The following is a 15,995-nucleotide window of genomic DNA, read 5'->3' as shown; positions in this document are numbered from 1 at the left end:
ACTCCAACCTGAATCAGGCTATGATAGGTCAAAAGGCCTTGTTCTGTGCCATTTCCTCTTATGTTACTATTCAGAACTTAAGCAAGAATTTGTCTTTTGATGCGGTGAGAATGCTTGTTTCTGTACCAGAGAATTGTATTGAAAAAAATTTAAAATATCATTGTACAAGAGTTGGAGGCATTTCCAAATTAAGTTTGGTGTTCTTTAAGGGTCATTATTCAAATTCATGATAGGTATTTCAAAAATGTCACAAAATTTCATTATAACTGTTTTTCTTATTTCCACAGTGCAAAGGGCCCACAGATTGCATATGAACGAAGCTTTCGGTGGAAGTTAGCACATTTCCGATATTTATGCCAGGTAAATTTTCATTTTATTTTCTTCACAGCAATCTTATTCTTAATTTTAATCACTTTCAAAAATATATAATAATTAAATGAATCAACAAAGAGGTCAATGTAAATTTTTGGATTTTAACTATTCAAATGCAAGTTTTCATTATTCTATCAAATATTCCTAGTTGACACATTTGTTTTTTTCTTGCAGTCCAATGCATTGCCCAGTCACGTAAAGATCACTGTTTCCAGGCAAACCTTGTTTGAAGATTCCTTTCAACAAGTAAGTGCTATGCTATGGAAAGTAAAGGAGATTGTGTATTGGAAGATCATCATTTGCAGCTAAAATTTCACAAGGTTTAAAAGAAAACGAATTTGATACCACCTTCAAACAAAAACTTTAAAAAAAGCTTCATTTATCTGAAATGTTCAGGAAGATGAAAGGCGATCATACCAGCTTCAACACTGTTTTATAAGACAGATGCAGAAATAAGCTATTGTGTCTGCCCCTCAATTCATTCATGAGCAGATCCATTTTCCAAGTCAGTCCGTCTGCCCAGCCTTCTCCCCATAACCTTGATGCACTGGCTAATCAAAAACTTATCAATCTCTTCCTGTTATGGACTAAATCAGCAGTAATAGTAATAACCAAGGCAATGGTATTTAAAAAAAGCAATAATTTTTATTATTAATACCATAATACTTCTTACTTAACTCTAAACTTAACCTCACTATATGCAAATGTACATATGTATGTGTTCTAAAACCCAAACCATTGCAGTTTAAGCTTGATTCAAGAGATGATTTTGTGTTGAAACTCAGTCTTTACTGCTGTTCAAAAGGAATTATGGAGTAAGTGTGAGGCATCAGATTCCTTTAAATTATTACTCAAAAGCAATAATGAAGTATTTGAAACATCAAGACATCATACCTCTTTAAAACTCACAAATTTATTTTGTAGAGTTTCAGAGAACTTTCTTCATATGAACGATTTTTCTCTTTCTTGCATGAAGATTTTCGAATCTGTGTTCCACAAGATAAATCTGCCCTCTTTTCCAAAGAGACAGTGAAGTGGCTGTTTTCTTCCATGATGAATTCACAACCCAGCCAGGACTGTAGGAAGTGGCCATTCGAAAATGGACAAAATAGAAATGTGTCCTCTTTTCTAAAGAGTCAGCAAGGTGTCTAAACTACTTTTCCAATGTTCCTCCTTTTTATAAGGAGAACATAAACAGCCTTTTGTTACTGCATTTCAATCCTGTCTTATTTACAGGATGGTCAAGCCCCTTCAATCCTGTTGTTACCTACATGATGGCCAGGCATCTTCTGGTTTCAAAATGCCTCTCATTCCAGTAAAATGTTTCTCTGAAAACTCCCATCACGTGACATCATTTTTCTTTCTGTTTCATTTTTCCAAAAATATGAATGATGACAGGTGGCCTTTTGAAGTTACTTCCAAAGTTGATTCACATCTATATGCTAAAAGCATCTCTGTCCACTAGCTTGAATGGATCTAACTCAGAATAGTCTGCACAGGTCACTTAAGGAAGAATTTGCTTGTTTCAGTAGCTGCCAGCAGAATGTTGTGGTGTACACAAAAATACTTTTAAGCAAACACCTATTGTTCTTGAGTTCTTGATGGAGAACAGTACTTTTATGACTGTTTACAGCTCTGAATTAGGAGTTATCCAGTCTATTTTTTAAGCAAACAATCTTCCAGCAATTGAATAAAGCATTCAATTATAATTTTTATTGTTTTTTCCAGACACTTCGACTCCAAAAATGGCTTGCTATCTGCTATCTCAAAGAATTATGTGTGTGACCCTGTATCCAAGCCCACAAACTAACTTTACTAAGATATGTATAATAACATTATAACTTGAAAGATTAATATTAACTCAAATCTGTAACTTTTCCTTAAATACACCCAACAACTTGGCCTCCACAGCTGTCTGTGGCGACAAATTCGGCAGATTTACCAACGTCTGCCTAAAGAAATTCCTCCTCGTTTGTTCTGAGTGGATTCCCTTCGATCCTGAAGTTGTTCCCTCTTATCGTAGACCCTCCCACCATGGGAAACAACCTTCCTACATCTACTCTATACATGGCTTTCAACATTCAATAAGTTTCAGTGAGATTACCCCTCATTCTCCTGAATTCCAATGAGTACTGGCCAAGAGCCATCATATCATATTCCTCATATAACTCTTTCATTCCCAGAATCATCCTGCTGAGCCTTCTCTGACATCAGCACATCCTTTGTTAAATAAGGACTCCAAAACTGCTAACAATACTCCATGAGGTCTCACCAGTGCCTTATAAAGCCATTACATCCCTGCTCTTCTATTCTGTTCCTCTTGAAATGAATGGCAGTGTTGCATTTTGATAGACACCTCAAATGTAAGGCACATAGTATGATTTTTTCAGTGTTGTGTAATTTTTTGTCTTGGAATGAACTATTTATTTTCATGCTGGAAATATGACCAGACACTTCTGGACATGCATAGATTGTGTGGGATGATGTCATTCTCCTTGAAATATGCTTTCAGATTATTACAGGGACACTTAATCCCAAGATTATGTAATGCCTTTCCAGTTGCATGCAATGCTTTGGGGCTCAGATGCATTCTAAGTTTGCAGCTGGAAGAGGCCTATAATCAAAATAATTATTGATACCCCAGTATTGTGTGCTGTAAAATTTCTCAGACAATAGATTCATTTGGCAAGGAGATGTGACACAGAGTAGATGTGCAGTTAGATGGCGAGGTTCAGTCAAGTGTTGAAGACAAACTTGCTCATTCTAGTAGCAGAGTTAAATATGCATAATAAGGCTCATGGAGAAATGCAAGGTTAGGTTGCATCTATTTTAATGTAAAGAGTCTGATAGTAAGGCAGAATAGACAAAGTGAATCAAAACATTGATTCGCACGTTGGAATATGGTACGATTGCAATCATGGAGTCATGGTTGACAAAAAGGTAGGTACTGACAATTCAGCATTTCTGGATGTAGAAATTTCAGTCAAGATGGAGGGGGAGGTGGGGGTAAGGGTATAATAGAAGAGGGGACATTCCATTACTTATTAAAGAGAATCACCAGTGCAGGTATGAGATAGAATGTTTCAGAAGCATTTTCTGAAGATGTTTTGGATAAGGAACAGCTGCTTCTGGGTAAATACATTCAGAAGCTGGGATGATCTTCAAAAGGGAACAGTAAGAGTTCAGGGTCAGTATTTTCCTAACAGAGTTAAGGGAATTCTGGATGCCAGGATACTGAGGGTTTGAAACAGGAAGAAGCATATGGTAGATTATAGAACATTAAACAGTAGATTCTGTTTTGAAATAAATGCAGTTCAGGAGGGAAGGCAGTAATGAAAGAAGGAATGGGGCCCATTGCAGACCAAAGGTGTAATCTGTGCATGGAGAAAGACAATGTGGGTGAAATTATAAAAAAATATTTCTCATCAGTATTCACTGAGAAGGATATTGTTGATAGAGAATACATGGGAGGTAACTGTACAATTCTAGAATAAAGCACCATTTAAAAAGGAGGAGATGCAATAGTAAATTTCTTAGCAAGCACAAAGATGGACAAATCCCCAGGGACTGAGATGATGTGTCCCTGGTTGCTGAAGGAAGTAAGTCAGTAGATTGCAGAGGACTTGAATAAAGATCTTGAAATGTTGCCCATAGGTGTGGTGCCAGATGATTGGAGCACAGCAAATGTACTTTTGTTCAGGAATGGTGCATGGTAAAGCCAGATAACTGTAGCCAGTGTGTCTAATGTCAGTGATTGGGAATTATTTTGAAAGAGAGGAGAGAAAGGGTTTAATCAGTAGTCAGCACTGATTTATGAATGATCAAATTTAGGGAAACTGTATTGATGAGGGCAATGCCATTAAGGTGGCTTGATAGCCTTCTGTAGGTCTTTGCAAGGTTGGAGCTCATGTAATCCAAAGTGCGTTGGTAAGTTCAGTGCAAATTTGGTTTGGTAACAGGAGACATGGCAACCGGAAATGATGGAGATCTTTGACCAGTAGTGTACCACAAGGATTGGTACTGGGACACATGCTGTTTGTTATATCCATTAATATCTTAGTTGAGAATGTAGGTGGTATGATTAGTAAGTTTGAAAACAGCACAAGATTTATGAGTACTGTTAATCATCATATTATGCTACAGAATGATATTGATCTGCTGATATGTTGAAGAGAGCAATTGCAGATGGAATTTAAGTTGAACAAGGACATCTGCTGATGCTAAGATCGAGTGAAATACACAATGTGCTGGAATAACAGCAGATCACATAGCATCCAGAGGAAGTAAAAGATAATCAACATTTTGGGTCACTAGCAGAAGAGGGAAAACTAGACTTTTTTGAAGTAGAGGATATCTCAGATGTTCTGGAATGGAAGACCTCATCCTGCGAGCAGGTGCGACAGATGGAGGAATTGAGAGGAAGTAACAGAATCCTTACAAGAGACAGGGTGTGAAGGGATGTAGTTGTTATCTGTGGGAGTTGGTAGTTTATAGAAGTAAGGATTCTATTCCTTTCTCTCAATTCCTCTAATCCTCTTGATCCCAAGGAGAACGCTTCAATTTCAGAAAATATGAGATGTCCTCCTTCAAAAATATGTTGCTTCCCCTCTACTGTCAACAACTCAGCCCTTTCTTGCATCTTTACTATTTCCTGCATATCTGCCTTGGCCCCGTCTGCTCAAGATGCAACAAGGACAAGATTCCTTACCTAACACCCCACCAGCCTCTGTATCCAACATATTATCCTCGACAATTTCTAGCATTTACAACAGCATCCCACCACCAGACTCTGCTTTCCCTCCCCTCTCCACTTTCTGCAGGGACTCCTTCGTCCATTCATCCATTCCCACTAATCACCCCCTCAGTACCTACTCCTGTTACTGCAAGAAAAGGTACAATTGCACCACACTTCCTCCCTCTCCACCATTCGGGCCCCCAAACAGCAACACTTCACTTGTGAATCTACAGTGGTTATTTACCATAGATGTGCTCCTGATGTGCCCTTCTCTACATCAGTGAGACTGAATTCAGACTGGAAGATTACTTTGTTGACCATCTTCACTCTATCCGCTCACATGAACATGTCTATCCATGACATCATGCACTGCCAAACCGAGTCTACCCATTAATTGGAGGAACTACCCCTTGTATTGCATTTGAGCATTCTCTAACCATATGGCATTAATATCGACCTTGTCCAGTTTCTGTTAAACCCCTCTCCAGAGCCTCTTTCTTTCTCTATCTCTCCTCCAACCTTCACTCTCTTTGTGGAGAGTTCCCCTATCTTCATCGCTTTTCAGCTTTTCCTTTCTATCCTACGAGTTAAGCTGTGTTCCTTCTCCTTCCTCTTCCTCCCTTCTCACTTCTCCTCTTCTCCCACCCTCCTCTCCCCACCACCCCTCCCCCCACACACATTTTTATTCAGCTCCCTGTCTTTTTTTCTCATACAAGGGGATCAGGCCCGCGAGGTTGGTTACCCTTTACCTCCTATGGATGCTGAATGACTTGCTGAGTTTCTTCAGCATGTTTTCTGTATTGCTATGATTCTATAATACGTCTACTTTTTTCAGTCTTGGCAATGTTCTCATAAAGCAAATTTGCACCCTCTCCAATGCAGCACCATTAATGAAAATTCAAAAAAAAAATTGCAGATATTGCAGACCTGGAATAAAAATAGAAAATGCTCAGCCAACCAAACTTCAACTGTATTTGAGAAAACAGAGTTAAAATTTCAAGGGCTTTTTCAGCGAATGATTTTATTAAGAAAAAACCTGCAGATGTTGAAAATCTGAAATAAATGAAGAAAATGTTTGAAGTGTTCAGCAGGTCAGGAAATTGTGGAACGTATTATATTGCAGATGAACAGGTGGGGTGTGGAAGATCAAAGAGAATGAGAGAAGCAGCAAACTACTGAAAATAGGTCAGGCAACATTGTGTTGAAAAAGAAAGAACATTTAATGTGAATAACTTCATCAGAACTGGAAAAGTGAGAAAACATTTTTAAATTGTGGAGACAGGGAGGGTTGAAGAGAACAAAGTGAATGCTTGAATAAGGTTGGAAACAAAGATTTCCAGATACGGGTAATTCAGTACTTTTAGATTTGTAGGATTAATAGATGAATGGAGCCGTGACAATAAACAATTCAATATTCACTTTCAGGGACTTGTCATCCCGGGTTTGACTTTGTGTCTGAACTGGCTAGTTCTGAAACAAACAGGAAAAGGAGGTGGTTTTTTTTTTTTTGAAAACTTTATTTATTTAAGAAAATTGTTAATAGAAAAACAATATACAATCCAATATAAGTAATTATATATATATATATATATATATTAAAAACATAAACACAAAGAAAAAAAATTTAAAGAAAATATACCCCTCCCACCCCATCAGCCAGCTCTCTTAAGGAGAGCTTAAAAAAAAGGAAAAATATATAATACATCAAAGTACATCTAAATGCATATATTCCAAATACGGTAACCACTTATTGATGAAAAAAGAATAATTATCATGCAAATTATATGTAATTTTTTCTATCACAATACAAGCTTTCAATTCATTATGCCATCGCATTATATTAATCACTGTGTTATCTTTCCATGTACTTGCTACACATTTTAGAGCTACAGACAGTACTAAACGTACCAATTCAATCTGAAATTTATCCAGCCCTAATAACTTTAAAGGAACCATGTAACCCATTAAAAAAATAGATGGATCTAATGGTAACTTAATGTTATATAATTTTTCCAAAATTAACCTAATTTCTTCCCAAAATGGTTGTACATAAACACAGGACCAAACAGCATGTAAAAAAAAGTACCAGTACATACACCACATCTAAAACAAGAATCCAAGTTACTAAAACCATATTTTTCAATTTCTCTGGAGTTAAATATAACTAATGTAAAAATTTATAATTAACCATTCCATACCGTATATTCGTCAATTTAGTTACACTGTCGTAGCACATATCTGCCCAATAATCTTCAGGAAAAACAAAAACTAAATCATTTTTCCACTTAAGCTTAGACTTCTTCCATCCGGTTTATCTATATTGTTTTGCAACACTTGATACATAACAGAAATATATTCCTTTTTTGGTATAGAAGAAATCAAAGATTCAAATTCCGTCAATACATGTAAAGTCATCTCTCCATCATACATGTCTTTCACCAAAGCTCGAAGTTGATAATAAACAAACAAAAAATTTTCAGCAACATCAAAACGTTCCATCAATTGATTAAAGGAAAGAAACTGTCGTACAAAACAATCCTGCAATGTCTTTATACCCTTAAAATCCCAACTCTTTAAAATAATTATTAAATATTAAAAAAGGAATAAGCTGATTATTATATAATTGGGTTAAAATTGACAATTTACCTTTTGATCCTAAAATCTTATTTCTTTTAGTCCACACCTTCAATAAATGCTTTAATATCGCCATATTATATTCCCGCAACAAATTTATATTCCATCGATATATATAAATTGATGCACCTCAATTTCAGAAATGCAAGCCATCTTAACTTTCGCCCAACTTGGGGGTTGGTGCAAATCCATCAATCTACTAATAAATTTCAACAGGGCTGCTTCAAAATAATTTTAAAAATGAGGTAATTGAAGCCCACCCAACGCATACTTTCAAGAAAGTTTATATAATGCTACCTGCAATAATTTACCTTTCCATAAAAATTCTCTCATGACTTTATTTAAATCCTGAAAAAATCCCTTTAAAAGAGGACACAGTATTGATTGAAATAAATATTGAATTTGAGGAAATATATTCATCTTAATACAATTAACTCGACCGATTAAAGTTAACGGGAGATCTTTCCATTTAATTAAATCTGCTTTAATCTTTTTTAGTAAAGGAACATAATTTAACTTATATAAAAATTTATGATCAGCGTTTACAATTATTCCTAAATATTTAATTTTATCAGGCCATTTCAATTTTATAATATATTTATATTCTGAATAATCTCCTCCAACTGGCAAAATTTCACTCTTATCCCAATTAACCTTGTATCCAGATAATGTTCCATATTACAATAAACATTCCTGCAGATGCGGCAATGATCATTCTGGTCTATCAAAACATCATCTGCAAATATGTTAATCTTATATTCTTCATCCATAACTCTCATCCCTCTTATCTGTTCATTCTGTCTTATTGTTTGTGCTAATGGTTCAATAGCGAATGCAAACAAGGCTGATGACAATGGACACCCTTGTTGAGTCGAACGCGTCAATTTGAACAGTAATGAAACTTGACCATTTGTCACCACCCTGCCAATCGGGTTTGTATATAAAGCTTTAACCCAACCAATAAAAAAAAAAGGGCCAAATTTAAATTTCTCCAACACCTTAAATAAAAATTTCCATTCAACCCTGTCAAAGGCTTTTTCCTCATCAAGTGCAACCACCATTGGATGGTTGGCCTGCTGTCGATATGCATTGACAATAGTAATCAATCGAACAATATTATTTGATGTGTTTCTATTCGTAATAAAACCTGTTTGGTCAATATGTATCAATTTAGGTAAATACTTAGCAAGTCTATTTGCTAACACTTTTGCTATAATTTTATAGTCTACATTCAGTTGAGAAATAGGTCTATATGAAGACACTTGAAACGGATCTTGATCTTTTTTCGGAATTACAGTAATTAAAGCACTGGAGCAAGATTCTGGCAACTCGTGCTCGTCAGTTACTTATTGTAATACATCCTCAAACACAGAGGATAAATCTTCATTAAAAACTTGTAAAATTCCACAGAAAATCCGTCATCCCCCGGTGACTTTCCATTTGGCATCTCCAGTATAGCTTCCTTAATCTCAAATTCTGTAAATGGAGCTTCCAATTCCACAACATCTTCTTCCTTTAATCCTGGTAATGTTAATTTAAATAAATAAGATTCAATAACTCCACTCTCCTGTTTCCCCTCAGAAATATATAATTTTTGATAAAATAAATAAAACTGGTCATTAATTTCCTGAGGTTTATAGGTAACTATTGAATTCTTTATAACAGCATTACTAATCCATGAAACCTGTTCCGTCTTTAACTCCCATGCAAGTACCTTATGTGCTCACTCCCCCAACTCGTAATAACCCTGCTTAGATCAATTAATTAAACGCTCAAATTAATAAGTTTGCAATGTGTTATAACGTAGTTTCAAATTAGCCAAAACCACTTTTTTTCATCTTTTGTCACATCTTTCTGAAATTCCTTCTCAATTCAGCAATTTGCTTCTCCAGTTCTAAACTCCCTGCCATAAACTGTTTCTTAACTTTAGTAGTATAACTAATAATCTGCCCTCTTAAATAAGCTTTTAGTGCATTCCATAACACAAAACGACTACAGAATTATCATTCTCAGTCAAGAACAAAATGATCTGTTCTTTAATAAAGGTAACAAACTCTGGTTTTTTCAACAACATTGTATTAAATCTCCATCTATAAGATGAACGTACCATTTCTGAACTTACACAAGAAAAAAGGCCCCAATTTCTATCGCCATCTTCGATTTCTTTATACTTTTTGGGGATCTATCTAATAAAGAATCCAGAACACAATTGAAATCACCCCCAACTAAAATATTTTCATTAGTCTGATTTAACAACAAAAAAGCATCAGAAATAAAAAGCTCATCATCTACGTTAGGTGCATAAACATGAAGCAAAGTCCAAGATTCCGCAAAAATTTTACAATTCACTCTTAAAACCCTCCCAGCATTTCCTTCCATAGATTGTAATTCAAAAGACAAATTCTTATGAATTAAAATCGCTACACGTCTTGCCTTGGAATTAAATGAAGAAGAAAACACATGACCAACCCAATCTCTCTTCAATTTGAGATGTTCTTTCTCAGTCAAATGTTTCTTGCAAAAAACCAATATCAACTTTCATTTTCTTAATATAAGCCAAAACTCGTTTTCGCTTAGATTATTTAACTCCTGAACATTACAAGTTGCAAATTTCAGATTAGACATCCCTACGAAATAACAATATGATCACTCACTACAAATCGCTCCCCTTATAATATCTTATAATCACTATCCCTCCCCTAAATATATTTTTTTTAAATTCCAAAACAAAATTTTTATTAACCAAAAAAATACTACCCAAAGGTAGTAACGCCCTAAAAAAAACTGGGTGTGGTGAACTCCACTAGTGGCAGATGACTATCAAACACTTCAGTGCCATCCACCCCCCACCCCCAGCCAGAAATACATTATTCACATCAACATAATCAAATATAATCAATATATTCAACCTTTGACTCCAATCCCAATGATTGTTCCAGGTCTTCAATGTAAATAAGACTTTGAATTAACACTTCTTTCTTTCCATTCTTCCCATTTCCATTTCCATTTCCTTTCCTTTTAGGTGACTGCGGTGAAAATCGACCATTCTCTGGTAGTGAATTAGCAAAGATTAATGCATCATGGTCATTTTCAAAAAATTGAGATTGAAAATTACCATAAAAGACTTTTAACACTGCAGGATAACGAAAAGCAAATTTGTAACCCTTCTGCCACAACACTTCTTCAGCCGAATTGAAATCCTGACGTCGCCTAATAATCTCCTGACTCCGATCTGCATTAAAAATTACTCTGTTATTTTGAGTCACCATTGGAGTTTGACTTTTTCGTGCCTTCTGCATCGCCAACCGTAGTATAATTTCTCTACCCTGATATTTCAGACAACGGATTAAAACAGCCTTTGGCGGTTGTCCCGGAAGTGGTTTCTCCTTAACGCTCTATGTACCTGGTCCAACTCTAGGCCTTTCGAAAAAAACTCCTTGCCCAACATCTCGGGAATCCATTTCTTAAAAAATTTTATTGGATTGGAACCTTCAATATCTTCTGGAAGACCCACAATCTTCACATTATTTCTTCGACTTTGATTTTCCAGTGAATCAATTTTTTTAAATAATTCCTTCTTTTGAATTCCCCAATCCACAAAAGAATCTTCCACTTTCTCCATTTTTTCTTTATTTACTTTCAACCTGATTTTTACATTCAAAAAAGCTGTTTCAATTTTTAAAAAATTTTCTTGCACTGTATCCACTGATTTGATACATTTATTAACATCACTCTTAACTGCAGTCATATCTTCAGACATAGTATTTATTTTAGTTGTCACTTCCAAAAATCCTTGAGTCATTTGTTTAAACATTTTATCCATTTGATAAGCAATCCCTTCCAAAACAGCACACATGGACTCCATTCCAGATTCCAGTGCCTCTTTTTGAGCCCCACCTTCACTAGTTTCCACTTCCAGTTGCTCCTGCGTGCTGCCCAGTAAAGGTAAGTCTTCTTCCTCTTCAGATGCCGTCAGTCCCTTTCTGGTCTGGCTGCGGGTCTGAACACCCAACGACAGCACCCCGACCACTTTGGGACGCCGCCACTCGGGCCCCCCCACAGCCCACACCTGATCCAGCAACTCCCGAACCCTAGAGGCACCGCGCATGCCCGGTAAGGCCAGGGACTGCGCAGGTGCGGCTTCCAACGCCATTCTGCGCGTCCTATGCCCACCCGACGGCAGCGCGGGCTCAAGGGCTCCTCTCTCGGCCGAGTCGCCCACGGGCCCAACATCACAGGCGCGTGGGAAGGCAGGATCGGCGCAGGCGTCATACCCAGGCGGGCAGGGGTCCTCTGTCCCTTAGGAACTCCCGAAATTGACTCCGTGGCTTCAGTTAAGCAGGTAGGCCTCAATTCTTCAGCACTCTTAAAAGGTAGTTTCTTCTGCAATTAAGTTTTTTTTACATTAGTAGCCATTGTAACCCACTAATGTTGCAAAAAATAAAATACAATTTTTATTCACTTTTATAAACTTTGAAAACGGGTGCTTAAATAAACTAGCTGAGGAAGGGTGGGATCGCACGTCTGTCTTCTACGCCAACTTGCCACGCCCCCTCAAGGTTGTTTTAAGATGTTTCATTTTGTACCCTGACGGCTGCAAAAAAGCTGGAGGGATGAGCTTTCTCAAATTTTCATAGATAGCAGAGAGTCACAGATGATAGACAGGGAGCCACGCTTTGAAATAATTCTGAGTGAGGTGAATAGGTGTAGATGGAAGATATCAGGTCAGTATACTGGGGTATGGTTGGAAATCAGTAAAACCAAGGCAAATTTATTGTCATATATATATTGTACAATCTATGTATGCACAAAATCCTTACTTGTTGCAGCTGAATGGGTATTTCAGAAAAAAATCGACAACAGATTACATTAAATTAAAAAGAGATAATAAATACAAAAGGTAGATAAATGATAAATATTCAACGTTAGCATAGTGAAAAAAAAATGTGGCAATAGTGCAGTTCTTTTTGTGGTGTTAGAGCAATGACAGTGATCTTGTGAGGTGCAAAATTCTGTTCTGAGTCCACTTTGAGTCAAATAATTCAGACATTAAATGAAGCCAAAAAATGGGAGAGTTAGCATTGTGTGTGTGTCAGAAGGCAACCTCAGTGTTCTCGTTACTTAAGTGGTGAACTCTTCTGTTATTGCAGATGTTGAGGTTGAGTGATGTGAAATTACAGAGCCAGTGACTTACGGAGAGCACTGCTGGTAAAATAGACTTGACTGTCAACAGCATATAGATTGATTTTGGCACGACTTCAGATGATGGTGTTAATTGTCGAATAAATAGGAAATGGGGTAGGTGAGGAATAATATTTTTGTTGGAGATCTTCCTAAGTAACTCTGCAAAAATGGGAAGTAAAAGCATTACAGAAGATTTTTTAATAATAACTAGTTTGGAATGCAGCAAGGTAAAAACAGACTCATGTTACTAGATAAAGGAGGAAAGACATTTGATGATGTGGTCAGGTCCATATAGATTGAAAGGGACCAAGAGGGATAATGTGCCATGGCACACCCATGGAATTCATTTGTAATATTGACAAAAATCAATTTCAGGGCCATTGCAGGGCAGAAACCTGAGTGGAGAGGTTTTTCTAATCAATACTTATCAATTACTGGGTCTGTCATTTGGAGATGCAAAGCCTCAATGGCAACCATTGGTTTCCTCACAGCAATTCACATCAGGTGTTTCATAGAAATGAATGTAGAAAATCAGAAAAGAAAATAATTCACAAGGGCCATCTTTGATTGCAAGCAGAAATTAATAATTTAAAATCCTAGTATGGAATTAATGATTAGAAATGGCTAGAAAATACTGAAACTTGCTAACTGTTGGTATTGATCAATGAAAGTGTACTTCATGAGTTATATAGTTACTGTATGTCCTCAGTATAATGTATGATTGTGAGAGTAATTGATGTTGTGTAAAAATTTGTCTTTAAGGGATCGGTGAATGGCTTATACCAGGGGTGTCAAACTCAAATTCACAGAGGGCCAAAATTAAAAACTTGGACTAAGTCGTGGGCCAAACTAAATATTTATTGAAAATTTTCAACAACATCTGCATGTTTTCTCTTCTTTCAACATATGTAATGTTAAACTTTTTCTTATTAAAATAAATGTTTAATAATAGTTTTGGATAAACTCTTTCCAGAAGAAGCATTAACAAATGAGAAATAAAATATTCAATCAATAATATTTCTCTATAGCCTTGAAGCTCCTTTTAAATGTATTTTTTTTCACAAGCCAACAAGTCAAAAAAATAACAACTTTCTTCAATGACAAACAGGTTTGTCTTTTAAAATGATGAACATATAGTCTCCCTCCCACCTGTCTTGAAAGGTCCTGTTTTCTGTCTTTCGTTTGGCCATTTTTCGTAAGGGGTTTATTACATGTGAGTTGGGCGACAGGTCGCAGATGCTAATGAAAGTAAAGAGAGGAGATGGGGGCGATTAGCGGGCTGAGGGGCCGGCGCCAACACATTTGCAAAGCATTCTGGGATTTGTAGTATTAGCTGTGCATGCGCTATACTGGCGCGGCGGCGCAGATCTTGTGGGCCAAATATAATTATATCACGGGCTAAATTTGGCCCACGGGCCTGAGTTTGACATGTGTGGCTTATACAGTATGCTTCCAGTTATCAGAAAACCTTAGGACCGGACATTTTTTGGTTAACTGGATTTTTCAGATAACTGAATAATGGTGTTAAGCAGCCCAGTAGCGTCAGCAGAACACTTGCATCGGTTAACAGAAGATCAGCCGTTGTCAATCTCCGACACCTCCCACTGCTGTCGCCACTTTTGCCCAGGAGCCCGAGGTCCCTGTTCCTGCCCAGGAGGCCGTTCTCCTTGATGATGCCAGGACAGCGGAGAACTAAGTATAGGGTAAAAAAAAAGAAATTGAAAGAGAGAGGAGGGAGTTACCTGAAACAAAGAAAATCTTCCCATGTGCTGCCTGACCCCCGATTTCCTCCAGTCGCTCACTAATGGCTTGAGATTCATTCCAGCCTGCTTCTCTGAGCCGGCATTCAGCGTCTGTCTTCCTAGCTGGTTCTGAGCTCTGTTGTTACCAAACTGGCACTAACAGCATGCCCAAGCCCCACATGAGCACATTGGGTGAAAAAAAAATTCAACTTGTGACATCATGTTACTGCCGAAAAAAAGTTTGGATAATTGAACTTTTTGGTTAACCTATTTTTGGATAATTGGAAATGTTCTTTAAATGTTTAGAAAAACGTATACGTTCAATTTCTATCTTGTATACATAACAAAAATTGATCAAGAAATAAAAGAGTGCACATAAAGTGGAAAGACTATTCCAGCTGACAACCAAGAACCATCGAACTATTTTGAAACTTTTGTCATCCTATTTTGGTACAAGAATCTGTACCTATATTAAACACCTCAACGTTTGTACAGTCAAATGTAACATATCTTTAGTAGAAAACCCTGCACATCATGTTTAATGTAGTGGTTAGCATGACAATGTTACAGTGCCGGCAACAGGAGTTTGAATCCGATGCTGTGTGTAAGGAATTTGTAGATTCTCATTTCTGTGTGGGTTTCCTCTGGGCGCTCAGGTTTCCTCCCACCCTTCGAAACGTACGGGGTTGTTGGTTAATTGGGTATAATTGGATGCCAAGTGCTTGTGGGCCGGAAGGGTTTGTTACTGTGCTGTATGTTTACATTTAAATGTAATTTAAATTTTAAAAAAATTATATTTAATATGCATTTGTCAGTACGTGAGCTGTGGGTACCATAAATGCTCTGCTGTACAAATGGTATTTAAAACTACTTATTATGGTGGGAGTTCTAAAGTAAGGATATGCTGTAGTTTTTAAGGTTGGAAAGAATTTTAAATTATTGTAAAGGAATTAAATTTTTGTGCGCTTAATTTGTATTAGTGCATTTTCCTGTCTCCCTTTGATCTGTATTGGTTTCTGGCATACCATTGATTTGTTTTATAAGTTTTTATCATTTTTGAAAATCCCACAATGAGCTTACCCCTCCTCCTCCTATATGTCCATTTCTAGATGTGCTATTTTGTCAGTGCATCCCGAAATGAAATTACTTTTACGCAGGAGTACTTTTAGCCGTGTTGTTCCAGTCTCAGAATTTGGAATTTGTGTCCTTGACCTTTCTTCCTTTCTATCTCTCATATAAACCTTTGAAATAGGAACAGGAGGAAGCGACTCATCTACCTGAGCCTGCTTGGTCATATAAAAAGTGATTGATATAACTTCAACTTTGCC

General features: G+C 36.8%; 1 protein-coding gene across 9 annotated transcripts in view; it reads left to right on the top strand.

Annotated features, from left to right (window-relative positions):
- The window catches only part of LOC138755644 (NEDD4-like E3 ubiquitin-protein ligase WWP1), a 140,887-nt gene that overhangs the window by 96,687 nt on the left and 28,205 nt on the right, over window positions 1-15,995 (top strand). For all 9 annotated transcript variants that reach the window (XM_069922004.1, XM_069922009.1, XM_069922006.1 and 6 more), the window contains 2 exons: window positions 288-360; window positions 547-618. In XM_069922004.1, coding sequence (XP_069778105.1) covers window positions 288-360; window positions 547-618 — 145 coding nt within the window. The remainder of the gene's footprint in view (window positions 1-287; window positions 361-546; window positions 619-15,995) is intronic.

This window comes from Narcine bancroftii, chromosome 2 (assembly GCF_036971445.1).
Source record: "Narcine bancroftii isolate sNarBan1 chromosome 2, sNarBan1.hap1, whole genome shotgun sequence".
Classification (NCBI taxonomy): domain Eukaryota; kingdom Metazoa; phylum Chordata; class Chondrichthyes; order Torpediniformes; family Narcinidae; genus Narcine; species Narcine bancroftii.
This window is presented reverse-complemented; position numbering and strand designations above follow the sequence as displayed.